Here is a 12,973-nt window from a genome sequence, read left to right on the forward strand (position 1 = left end):
TTCTGAACACAAAACATTTGCAGATGCCAGGAGTTCTCAAATTATTATCCATCACAGTTGGAATGCAAATTCACTCCAGGGCAAGGTGTCTGCTGTGTCCCTCTCTGCCATCTTGCTGGACACCCCCCCCCCTTCAGGGCAGGGTCTGGTGTTCCTGGAACTGCTGCCAGATCTGCCATAGAGCACCTTCAGCAATTGGCCTCAGATGGTTTTGAAAAGGTCTGGAAATGCTGGGAAAAAGAGTGTTTATCTTGCACCAGGCAGGATTATGCGACCTACTGCAAACAAGGGCAATCCTTCTACCTGCTGGGAAGAATGGGCTGCTTCAGCTTTCGAGACAGGCACACGTGTGTAGCTGCTAAACGGGAAAGCATGCATGCTAACCTATGCATCCCAGGACCCTGTGCCAGAGACGGCTGGAAAGCAAACGCTGAGTTTTTCCATTCACAGTCTTATTGCTTTTGTATTTCTGTTGATATGCAGCAGAATAAGCAAGTTCAGCTCGAAGCCAGATAGGCAGAACCAGTCTGGTGTTTGGCCAAAGCACGGGCTATGATACACATGATGCCTCAAGTTAATTAAAGCACCATGCCACATTTGGATGCAATTTGGAAATGACCAGGAATACACCAGTTTAGTCTTGTTCTACAGCCAAAAATGGGGAGAGACACTGAGACATTAAGAGAGGTCTACCAGTTGCAAATGGCAAATTGTAGCCCCCCCCCCCAGCTCCAAATGAATCTTGAGAGTTCTACAAGGCTCTCAGACCAAAGAATTTGCCAGTGAAAAAAGTTTGAGAAGAGATTTTGAGTTTGTTTCTTAGCAAGAGTTGGTTTGGAGATCGAAATGACCTCCCTAACTGTTCAGGTCTGGGAGGCTGGGTTCTCCCCTCCTAATCCTGAGGAGGAAAGGGATTAGCTCAAATGCCTCCTGCTTTGATAGAAGGCAACTAATACCGTAAAGGTCTTAGGGTGCGTAGCAGCCGAAGTACTCGTAGGACCCCTAAAATCTTGGCTCCGCCTGCTGATGCCATGGAAACGATGATGTCAATGATGGACACAAAGACCAGGATTCCATCCAGGACGTTCCAGCTGCTCTGGAGGTAGGTGTGTTCCCCGGAGAAGAAGCCGAGAGCCACAACCTAGAAGGAGAATGGGAAAGGCTCTTCCAGGCACGGATGTTCATGCTGCATTGAAGATCAAGAACCATTTCACTGGAGATGAGACAGAATCTGGACCTGAACTGTTCAGGAGGGGGGAGGGGTCTTTGCAAAGAGTACAAGCCAACCACCATCTTCTACCACTGCAGAAAACTGGCTTGAGTTAACTTTTCTGCCAGATGCGAGAAAAATTGACAGGAACCACGTAGTTGCTGCAGTGGAGCAGTTCTTGGATGCAATGTCTTTTATACTTGGGTCTCCCTCAAGAGTATTTTGGATAAGAGTGTATATACTGGAATGTCACGTTATATCCAATGTTTTTTAATTATATTATAAATAAAATTTTGAAAGAAAAAAGAGAATATCCTCCTTCCCCTCAGTGAAAGTAATAAAATGAATAATTGTCCCTCTTTGATTTATCCTCCCATTCAGTAGAATGGATGGACCTACACTTGCCGTACATTAATCCAAGGGGAGCCAATTGGAAGTGCAGCGACGTTACCTTAACCATCATCTCAGCAACAAAAATGGCCGTAAAGATGTAGTTGGAGACACTCAAGAATATCCGTTCCTGCAAAAAGGAGAGAAACCAGAAGTTGAAATCCAAACCGGCAAGGGACTCAGCCCCTAATCCCAGGAAATCTCCATGAACGCTCTCCTAGGTCCCTGAATTCAACCCGCCTTCTGTGCCAAAACTGCACAGTTCACCAGATCATCCTGGTAAATCCTTTCTCTACCTTGTTTACCTTGCAGGGGTTTTATGAAAATTACTGTTTGGAATGCAAGTCACGCAGCCTAAAGCTGCTTAATCGTTTTTGGTGGTTTGGGAGTTGGTGTTTTTAATTGCGGGGACATTAGCCAAGTCGTTTTGAGAAGTGGAGGAGGAAAGTCAGCAGCTAGGCTACATCTTGGGGAAACACCTAGTTTTACCCCAAATAATTTGTCTAATCAGTTTCGGGAGGGTTGTCAAATTGCCCAATAACTCAGCACAAGGCAGCTTTTTCATCCTTGACTCTTTGACAAGCAAAGATGAAGCTCCTTCTTTGACAAGAGGCAAAGATGTTAGAAAAAAAAATTCCTTCTGCTCTCCCCCCAACTCCAAGAACCACTGGGGGCTCACCGTGCTGTTGGGATCGATGTCTGGGCGTTCCAAGGCGATGGTGATGCAGTTGAGGAAGATGAAAACCAGGACCACGTGGTCAAACATCTTGTGTGTGATGACTTTCTGGCAGTTGGCCCGGAGGCTGAAAGTAAGGCAGGGGGGCCGGTCAGTTGCCCCCCAGGACCTCAAACATTCCTCTATTTTTTAGGCCAATAGGAAAAGGGCACCCAATGCCCCACACCTGCCCCTTTGGATAGCTGAGCTGCAGATTGTGCAGGCTGCCTTGATATTTATAGCATATCACGGCTCCCAAATTTAGGAGATCCTTATCTTTAGCTGCGTTAATGCTCTCCCCACAGCTGTCCTGCAAGGGAACCCGATACGGTCCCTGTGATTCAGGTGTCCCAGAAGCTGCAGACCCTGTTCTCCTGTTTGGTCAGTTCCACGGGGACAATCAACATCAACTACCTCGCTTTAATTTAAATATCCAGGGCACCCTGATAATTTTTATTGGCTGTTAAATAATCAATATTCAATAGTAATCAATAAATCAGTAATCAATAAATCAGTTTTCAATAACTTCCTGGTCTGGTCCACCTGGTGAGGCTGACATCAATCTTGCATGTCTGGTGATGGTCCCTCAACCACCTCCTACTCATAGTTCAGTGAGTTATGGAGGTGTCAGTCTGAGCCTTTTTTCAAATGTTATTTAAATATTTTGCACTATTTAAAAATGCTTCTCCCCGTTTTACATAGGTAACAAGGCCTGCACTGCTCTGTCAAGGTCACCTTCCAAGACAGGGAGTATGAAAACCTTCTGGAGAGACCAGAAAGGATGTCCAAAGCAGGGCGCCAAGGCTTGCTCTGTTCAGCCCAAGAGACAAACGAGCCCTTACCGATTGTGGGGGGAAAACAAGTAGAGGGACCAGTCCTCATGATTCTTGCACCATTTGGGCTTGTAGGGCTCCAAGCTCTTGCGGATTCTGTAGCAGAAGCTCTGGGTGGAGGAAGAGGGAAAAAAGGAAGGAAGCCCCCTTGGGAAATCTGATCCTGAGAGGTGCTCCTCTCCCCACCTTTCTCTTATCTCCCTTCAAGTCTGGCAGGCAGTGGCCGCTTGCACCCGTGGCCGTGGCTGGGTTGCGTTGCACGTTCTCATAGGTTTGGGACTGACAGCTGTTCCTGACCAGCTGGAGGAGTGTAGGAATGTCACAGGAAGGGACTTCCTTTTGACGAGTTGTGGGGTCTTCCCTTCCTACCTTAAAGAGGGCAAAATTCATTCCCCCCCCCCAAGGCTATCATTGACCACTTAAGACGTTGTTGGAGGGTGGGAGTGGCTGGAGGCCCCTTGCTTCCAGGAAGAGCTGACCTCTGGCCTCACTTGGGGGGGGGCGATGAAGAACAAAGGCTGCTTTGGACTTACATCTTCCATGTTCTCATCGTAGTCGAAGGGATCCTCTTTGCGGCTGTCCAGGTGCAGGTAGAGCTCGCTGGGCACCTGCAGCATCTTGCCATTGCAGTCCTGGTACTCGAGGGGCAGCATGGCTACCGGAGGGTGCACTCTGGGCACCTGGAGGAGTTCTGGCAGGTCCAAGCCACCCCGGCAGTCCAGGGACTCTGCCCGGTGGTGCAGGGGGCGGCGGCTGAGGGTGCTAAGCTTGGTCTCCTCGGCTTCATCGTCTGTGCTGCCTTTGCCCTCCCCTGAGAGCAAGGACTCCCGCTCGCCACACTGGCTCTTCTTCTTGAGGCTGGGGGCCCGGCCCAGGCTGTTCCAGCTTGAGCGGCGGCTGCCCCAGTTGGCACAGGGGGAGCTGCGGAGGCTGGACTGAGAAAGGAGAGGGGACCAGGTCAGGGTTTGGCAAGGAATCCTTGGAAGTGTAGCCCCAACTTCAGAAGGTGGAGAAGACCTCCGTCCTACTTCATCCTCTCAGCTCAAAGAAGCAGCAGGATTTCCTGGCTGGAGGTTTCTTCTCCACCTTCTTCCCAGCACCCACCTGCCCCAAACGGAGAGCAGTTTTCCCTTCCCAACCCTTCCCTGCCCTGCCATTTCTTGGAAAAATACCAAAGATTTCTGGTCAAAGCTGAGCGGGTCCACTGAAACGTTGCAGCCCCTCCTGGAGTCCCCCAAAGGGTAGGCCGAGTCCATGTGTGGAGACCCCTTTGGGGTGGGCATGGGAGTGGCTGCGGTGTGCATGATGATGGGCGGGGGCATGCTGCCCTTGCCCTCCAGGTGTCCGTTGGGCGTGACGGCCAGCGAATACATCTTCATCTCTGCAAGGGAGGAGACAGGACCTTCTCAGCAATCTCTGGGCAAGATGTTCTGAACCTACTTCTGGCCTTCAGCCACAACCCCCACCCACAGATACCTCCACATGAGCCAAGCAGACCAGCATCCCAGGAGAAATTGTTCCTACATAGATCTAGGTTTTCTCCACAAGGAAAAAGGTGTTATAGACTCTTTGAGGTTCTGACAACTTTGCTGGGTGAGGAAGAAGGATTGAAGATGTTCATGAAAAATGCACAGAAATATGAAGCTTTGCAGAATAAACAGTGTTGGAAGGGACCTTGGAGGTCCTCTAGTGAAACCCCCTGCCCAAGCAGGAGACCCTATACCATTCTGGAGAAATAGCTGTCCATTTCCCTGAGGGGCAATACAGAAATTCTTGGGGAGAGAAAAAGAGAAGCAAGTAATAATGTCCCGGTTGACCCCATCTTCGTGCTTCCTCCGATGATCTTTCAAAGGTCAACATCTCTGCCTAACCGGGCTGCTCAGAGCTTTGATCTTTTCCCTCAGATCGAAAGGGAAGCCCTCAAGGATTGCCTCCCCAACCAGCCAGCCATCTCTCCTTACCAGAAGCACGGAGTTCCTTCAGCTTCTCAAACTCTTCCTCAAAGTTCGTTGATGTTTTGTCTTCATCTGTGTCAGATCTGTTGGCATCGCCCTGAAGTGCCCCCAAAATAAAATAGAACAAAAGGTTGGCAACAGATTTGCAATTATGTCAGGTGAATGAAGTTATCTGGAGTCAAACAAAGGGGCAAATCTTTGTTCCTACGTGTTGTAAACATGTATTTTAAAAAAGGCTTATTTCACGGCTCTTTGGTTTATCATTCCTAACTCCTCATGGAAAACAAAGGTCTGTTTGGAATAGACCCTCCTGAGAGTTGGCATACAACAATTCTTTCTGCTGTTGAGAAATAATGAGATTTGGGGACTTTTAAAATTTCCATCTACTTACTGCTTCCTCTACCAGGTCTGTGTCTATGTTCTAGCTTGCTGCTATTGTTTAGACCAGGGGTCTTCAAACTTGGTTCTTTTATGACTTGTGGACCAACTCCCAGAATTCCTCAGCCAGCATGCTGGCTGAGGAATTCTGGGAGTTGAAGTCCACAAGCCATAAAAGAGCCAAGGTTGCCTACCCCTGAACTAACCTAAGAGAGCTAATGTGGAAAGAACTGGTGGCCAATGTCTTTCACTGGACGGAGCTTTCCTGCTTCCTACTGACTGTTTCAGCTTTTTTCTTCAGAGGAAAAGAAAAGGATTTCCTGGACATTTAAATCACAGCTCCAAGGGGTGTCATCACCACCACCAAATCCTCTTCCCACCCCTGCCATCGCCAAGCCTGTAATTACATATTTATGCCAAGCAGAGATGGAACTGCCCATCCCTAGTTCCGCAGAATCAGGCCGTTTATGTGGCCAAGATACTGGAAAATCTGGAAGACAACTCTTCATTACAGCTTATGCAATAATAACTTATTTTGCTGAGTAAATTAATGGGTTGTGTTCTTGTGAAGACATTTGCAAAGAACGGGGGGGGGGGGTTTGCTCATATTTGGAGCTAGGATGCTTTGCTGTACTGGAGGGATGTCAACCAATTCTTCTGGGTGCTTTGCCTCAATATGACCTCCAGCTCTTGGACCCCATCTTCTCCTCTGCTTAGCTGTTGACTTGCGCCCAACTCAAGACACGCAGAGTGCTGCATCTGGAGGCAAGCAGAAACAATGGGCACTCCTTGTCTCTCCTGAAGAGTTGCCCCTTCCTGCTTGTCCAGTGCCAGTCGAGCGGCCAAGTGTTTCCAGATGGTGGCTGCCAACCCCAAACCCTGGGAGAGAAGCTGAGGCCAAAAACGCTGGAGGACCAGCGGATGAATGGAGACCAGGAGAAGAGCAATGGATACACAGCTGCAGGGCTGGTGGAACTGTTTCCAATGGGTGGCCTCTGTTATTATGGTGGCTTATTTAGGGAAAAGCCACTGAAGAGATGGAAATGAGACTGTGGATGGCAGATAGGGCCACTGTGTGTCCAGAAATTCTGGGCTACCCTCCCAGAGAACCACGTGCCGACCTCGTCTGCCTGTTGCCCTGGCTATCTCTGAGCACAGATGTGAAGAAAATGGGAGAGTGGGTAGAACAGAGAGTCTAGAGAGACTCTTGCCAAGAGCAGGCACTGGTCCAAAGCAGAGGAACAGTGTGCTCCTGGGGGGGGGGGCATAATGCATTGAAGCAGGCTGGCCCTCATGACATTCCTCCAGGCCACATACTTTATATCAGGAGTCTCCAACTTGGCAACTTTCAGACTTATGGACTTCAACTACTAGAATTCCCCAGAATTCTGAGAGTCTTAAGCTTGCTAAGGTTGCAGACCCCTGTTTGATATGGCTCACCATATGGGCATTCTGATATCAGTTACTTTGAAGGTTGCAAAATATATCCAGGGCCCTGATGGTAGAAACATGAGAGAGGGAGAGGTGGCGGCTACAAGGAAGGGGAACCCGTGAAGGCAACAGTGGAGCTTTGGAAGAGAAGGGAAGGCTGAAGCAACTCTCATCTGGGAAAAAATATTGAGTGTTGCAGTCCCAACATCCTGAAAGGGTGCAAGCTGCAAAATGTTGACTTTTGCTCAACACCTTAAAAAAAAAGAACGAGCTAGGAGAGAATTGAGAGCACTTTTTCCATTGTTGACTTCTGCACTGATTCTGCTTTTTCTCTTATCACCAATTGTCGGAGAGGAAACCCCAGAGGAAAAGGCTGGAATTCACATGAGATGGATCGATGTTAATTCTTATGCCTCTCTCAAAACCGATGGCCATGAGAATTAGGGAGGTGGAGGGGTTGGACTAGAAGACCTCCAAGGTCCCTTCCATCTCTGTTATTAAACCAGACATCACATTCAGTGGCACTATAATCATTAAACACCATGCCTTAGTTGCCCTGCTCATTGGCCACTTTGTGGAAACAGGAAGTTTTGGATGAGTTTGATCTCTAATTTATGTTTTCTAGTTATTAAGAAAGCATCAGATTTCAAGTGGCTAAAGAAGGCAAATCTGCAAGAGCCGATTTCAAAGAACAGGAAATCAATAGCTAGCAAAAGCTCTACAACCCACAAGAAGCTGCGAAAGTCTCAGACAATAATAAAATTGTCAACCAGCCTCCTCAGACGGGAGCCAACCAGAGGCTGAATTCTCAGCCAAATTGGCCAAAGGCTGATGGGTAGCAGAGGATAAAATGAACACAAGGGCCACGATGGATGGAGTCTCTCTCGGTGGAAAAGAGCAGGAAGGAATAATCCTGTTACTGCAGTTGCAGTCAATTTGCCAGTGGCTGGAACTAAATTTAATGGAGCCTTTGGCCAATGCTGCTGCTGCTGCTGCCATTTTTAATCCAATCAGCCCGAGTTAAGATGCAGGACTTTTCTCCAAGCAAAATTATTTCTCATAGAGGAATTCCAAAGCAAGATCTTCCTGGAAAATCTGTTAGACAGGCTTAGGATGTGAAGGCAATCACTGTCAGCAGGAGGGCAACTGAACGAAAGCCAACCAAAGAAGGTCAAGGAGGGGAGAGGAATTATTAGAAGGACTCAGGGCTCCTGTTGGAATAAGCCAATTCATCCTTAGAGATAGAATGGAGCCCTAAATACACAATGGAACCTGGGGGAAACATGTGAATGCTCTGTGACATTAGACCTATGTTGACTCGGATCCTATAAAAAAATCATATCTGCCCACTGCAGGTTCAACGTTTGAAGACTTTATTCATCATAGGCAATGAACCAAGTGGACACTTAGGAGCTTTTGGATAGGAAGGAATGGACTTCCTGATTGAAAGATTCTTCTCCAACCGTCAGGTGTACTCCACGTGGGACTTTTTCCTCCATTTTGTCCATTTTGCCTTGCTTCTTAAACTTGCCTCCTGTTCTGCTTCCATTTTTATTTTGAACCTGTGATGGCCATCTTATTTCAGGGTTGCTGCTTTCAGGATCCTGGGCTGGCACATTGATCCCCATTTTTTGTATGATTGAAGTTAAGTCTAAATCACTCAGAGGTCCCCAGTAATGCATGGAGGAAAGTGGAGAGGAGAATTCAGGAGGAGAACATAATTCTACCTTTCTCCCTTGGTTCCCCTGACACTCCTTGAGGACTTGTGTCTTGAAGAGCAAAGCAATTTCTCATCCTGCTGAGAAAGGCAGTTGGGCATTTGGAGACGATAAACGGCTGCTTGGCTCTCACTGAGCTGGGAAAATATAATAATATTCCCCTCTCCTGCCTGTGATTAAATCCCCTCTCTGGGTCATCTTTCTTAGCTCAAGCAGGTAAGGCTCCAAGTCCATTTCCATACGACTTCATAAAAGCTTCTTGATGAAATGTGATATGATGGGTTTTATTTCTGAGATGGAAACGGGACATAACTCTTGCTGAAAACTCAAACTGTGCCATGGATTTGTCTTAGAGAGATGTCAGAAGAGGGAAAGCATAGCAGCTCTGACCAGGACAAGGAGGAAATGGTTCTTTGAAGGCCACAGAGGTCTTTCAGGGAGTGTAGCTGGGCATTCATCTCCAAGGGATCTTCTTGACGTTGTGACTTTTGCTTTCCTGTGGTGAAAAGCAGACTTCCCAGATTACTGACAATGAACACCACAGCTGTCTGTGAGTTTTGATGAAAATATTTTGACATAAGTCGTCCTGCCTAGAAATTTTTGTATTTGCAGTCATCTTATTTAGAGGGCGTCAGGATGGGAAGCTAGTTATTTGCAGGAACATTTTGAAACAGAATTTTGTTTGACCAATGGCTGAGATAAACCCAACTAAATGGCCAGAAAGTTCATTCATGGCCTGTTATGCCTGCTGAATATGTTTAGGTATTTGGGGTTTCTTACCAGATAGATGATAGATAGATAGATAGATAGATAGATAGATAGATAGATAGATAGATAGATAGATAGATAGATAGATACATAGATAGACAGAACTTTATTGTAATTTTTTTACTGTGGGCACAATGGCATTAATTAAAAATGAAATTTAGATACAAATTTATTTATATCTGTGCCACTGAAATGAATGGCCAGTGTATAAAGTGTCATGATGATACAATCAGGCCGTTCATAAATAAGGAGCTGCAACCAAACTTGTCCCAGACATCACTGGGGTCTGTGGAGTCACACAACAACCCCCCCAGCCTCCGTAGACCCTTACCTCAGCTTGGAAACCTTCCACCAGGATGGCGACCAAGAGGTTGAAGAGGACATAGTTGCCAAAGGTCATCAGAGCCACAAAGTAGAGAGCAGCCCAGGAGGAGGTGGAGGCCATTCCGTTGTAGAGGACCACATTCCAGTCTTCCTGGGTCAGGATCTGAAAGACGCAGATGGGGCAAGGAGAACATCTGAACCCACTTCTCTCTTTCCTGCTTTTGCTTTGCTTTTCCATGCTTGATTAGAGCTTCCAAGTGGTCTTACATGGACAGTCCTTTTGCTATAGTATCCTCTGCCTGCTGCATAGCTCCACCACTCTGTGTGTTTCCAAGGAAAGGAGCTGGTAAGAAGTTACAAGACCTCCCTTGCTGAATGATTGTTGAATGGAGTCCCCTTTTGTGCACGTTCAGAAAACGTGCAAGATCAGATTGATGGTGGGATCCAGTGCTTTTTTTGTAAAAAAAAAAAAGGTGCAGGAACTCACACATGTCATACAACCCGTCTTGCCTACCCTATAAGGTTCCATCCAAAAAAGGTGCCGGAACTCCATTCTGGGCGTTCTATGAAAAAAGCCCTGGTGGGATCCATCTAGTTAGCAGCTTTCTCCCAGGAATGAAGACTCATCAGGACCTTATAGACAGGTTCCTGTCCTCCCAGGAACATCTCTCACTATTCCATCAGCTGAGGTTGAAGTGAGACACCAAAGACCAACTCCATTTTCTGGATGGATCTAATGGCCAGAAGCTCCTCCCCTTCCCAAACTCTCTCCCCTCTTATTGGCAGCTCATCTGCCGGTCAGTGGCTGAGATAAACCTTCTCTTATTAGCCTCCTGCTATTGACTAAACCGGGACCAGATCTGATTGCCACCCATCCTTCCCAGAAGTAACTTCAGAGACTTCTATTTTGTGGAAGCATCGCAAGTAAAAGTACATCCGATTCTATGCCCAGAGTCATTTTTTTCCTTTTTTTTCCTGCATGTCTTTTTTCCTGCTGACTCACCACATTTGCTGAAATTGTGAGCCATTGATCATAAACGCAAATGAGGGCTTTCCGTTACGAGCAGAGATAAAGAAACTTTTTGCAGGAGCAACATGTTCTTTGTCTCTATTCAAAATAGCAAGGATTTTGTGCCTGTTAGCAAATTAGATCAGTTTTGTTTATAGGTCAGTCTTCTTCCTGTTGGCAGGTATGGAAGGTGACCGAGAATAAGGCAGGAACCGAGCTCTAGAAAGCACAAGCCTTTCCCTCTAAACTTAATCTTAACCAAGATAACTGTTTTCAAATCCATCCTGGAGCAGGAAGTGAGCCTTGTTTTCACCCAGCCCCCTTGGACTTGACAGAGTAAAGCAGCTTCCAGTGACCTTGACGAGAAGCATCAAATTCAGCTCCAGTCTTTTTTGCACCTAATTTAGTTAATTACAAGACTTTGCTAGGAAAACAGCACCAGCCTCTCTATTAGACGGACACAGTGACAACATAAATGACACAAAGCTGCTGTCAGAGTCTTCCAGCAGTCAATTATTTAATCCTTGGCGGTTGTTTATCTATTTCAGGGGGCCTGAAAGGGAGAGAAACTCAGCATTTCCCTACTTTCCAGACAATTTTCAAGTGGTTTTAATCTTCCAAAGCGACATTTTCAAAACTCGGCCACTTTAAGATGGGTGGACTTCAACTCCCAGAATTCTCCAGCCAGCACGTAATTTGTAATGCTGACCTACATATTGGAGGTTTGGAGAGAACAGGCTGCAAAAGGTGCATCTTTGTAATGTTTTGTACAGTTCCTTGTACAAAATGGGCAGCTCAAGGACCTCACCTGAAACACGGTGACAATTGCCCACAGCAAGGAATCAAAGTTCTTTCGGTCTGGCAGGGTGTCTCCTGTCTCTGTCCTTAAGCCGAACTTGCACCCAAAAAGATGCATACCCAGGATGCTGTGAAGGGGAAGGGCAAGGAAAGAGAGGGAAAGAGAGAAAAGATGGTTGAAAAGGCAACAGAGTATTTGAAAAAGTCCCGGCTCCTGTTTCATCTAAAATAACCCAGGTTGGATAACAGAAAAAGGTGACTTTTTTGGGTAATCACAGAGGAAGAGATAATTTTGCAATTGTATTTATGTTTTCTGCAAAGTAAATCAGAATCTCTCCTCTCCTTTCCATTCTTTATTAGTTTGTGTTAGTTTTTATGCAATTTATAAAACTTTAATCAAAAAATGGTAATAATGGCATAACTCAGGTCGTTGTTCCTTTTCCAGGTTGTCGGCTAGAAAAGATGAGTTCAGTAGCACTGTCTTCTCCAACCTGGATCCCACCAGGGCCAGGAGGAATAACATTCCCAGCATTTCCTGACAGGATGATGGAAGACCGAGTATGACTGAGTATGAGAGAGCTGGGCCTCCCCCATACCCCGAAGGCACCAGATTGGAGAAACACGAAGGGAGTCAGAATTAGCCTCTTTGTCCACCTGAAGTCTGCAAAAACATATTTGATTTTTTTTTCTAGAAAAGCTTCACAGATTGCAAAACTCTTCCACCCCTTTGAAGAATATTGTACTTGATGTACATTTCTGACTTTTCATGGGGTCTGTATCAACTCTTGCCTTACTTGGAGAGGAGCTGTCCTTGGTCTCCGATGCAGGCGTCTCACTGTTGTTTGCCAACTATCACAAACAAAGGAGGAGACACTGTTTTGTCATGCTTGTCGCTTTGCATCTTTCATTTGTCTCCTGGGTGGCAGGATGCAGAAGGAATGAGGTGGCCCAGGAGACATTGATCTGCAGAGTGCCAGCCTGTCACTTTGTGGAGAGGCCATGTTTATTCCCAAGTGTTGGGCAAATGGGATCCTTGTCATTGTAATTGGTGCAGCACCGAGAGGAACAAAACAGCCAGTTAACTAGGCAAGACAGGAGATGCGCCCAATGAAACCTACCTGAAGATGAAGATAAAAAGCATGAGCAGCATGCAGAAGGTGGCCACGTTGTCCATGGTCTTCATGAGAACCACCAACTGCCGGCGGAGAGCCGGCATGAACCGCACCAGCTTGAGGACCCGGAGGAGACGGAAGGTCCTCAGCACCGAAAGACCCCCGTCGGCCTGGCCAATGATCTCCCAGACACTGCAGGATGGAGACAGAGATTCAGGCAACTTGGGCTGTCCAGCTCCTGAACAACCGTCAACTTCCTAATTGTCCCTGATGGCAGAGACGGCCTGGGAGCAGGGCTGCTTTTTTTGGCACATTGGCAGATAATGAAGTTG

At 46.8% G+C, this 12,973-nt stretch overlaps 1 protein-coding gene across 3 annotated transcripts in view; it reads right to left on the minus strand.

The window, feature by feature from the left end:
- Positions 1-12,973, minus strand: part of CACNA1H (calcium voltage-gated channel subunit alpha1 H) — a 125,448-nt gene that overhangs the window by 20,049 nt on the left and 92,426 nt on the right. For all 3 annotated transcript variants that reach the window (XM_039367924.1, XM_039367925.1, XM_039367926.1), the window contains exons 12-21: positions 12,648-12,833; positions 11,540-11,657; positions 9,730-9,885; positions 5,110-5,200; positions 4,321-4,529; positions 3,682-4,083; positions 3,158-3,258; positions 2,280-2,403; positions 1,662-1,730; positions 957-1,141 (exon numbers count right to left, since the gene is read on the minus strand). In XM_039367924.1, coding sequence (XP_039223858.1) covers positions 957-1,141; positions 1,662-1,730; positions 2,280-2,403; positions 3,158-3,258; positions 3,682-4,083; positions 4,321-4,529; positions 5,110-5,200; positions 9,730-9,885; positions 11,540-11,657; positions 12,648-12,833 — 1,641 coding nt within the window. The remainder of the gene's footprint in view (positions 1-956; positions 1,142-1,661; positions 1,731-2,279; positions 2,404-3,157; positions 3,259-3,681; positions 4,084-4,320; positions 4,530-5,109; positions 5,201-9,729; positions 9,886-11,539; positions 11,658-12,647; positions 12,834-12,973) is intronic.

Source organism: Crotalus tigris, unplaced genomic scaffold (assembly GCF_016545835.1).
Source record: "Crotalus tigris isolate CLP2741 ecotype Arizona unplaced genomic scaffold, ASM1654583v1 scf7180000020608.1315917, whole genome shotgun sequence".
Taxonomy (NCBI): Eukaryota; Metazoa; Chordata; class Lepidosauria; order Squamata; family Viperidae; genus Crotalus; species Crotalus tigris.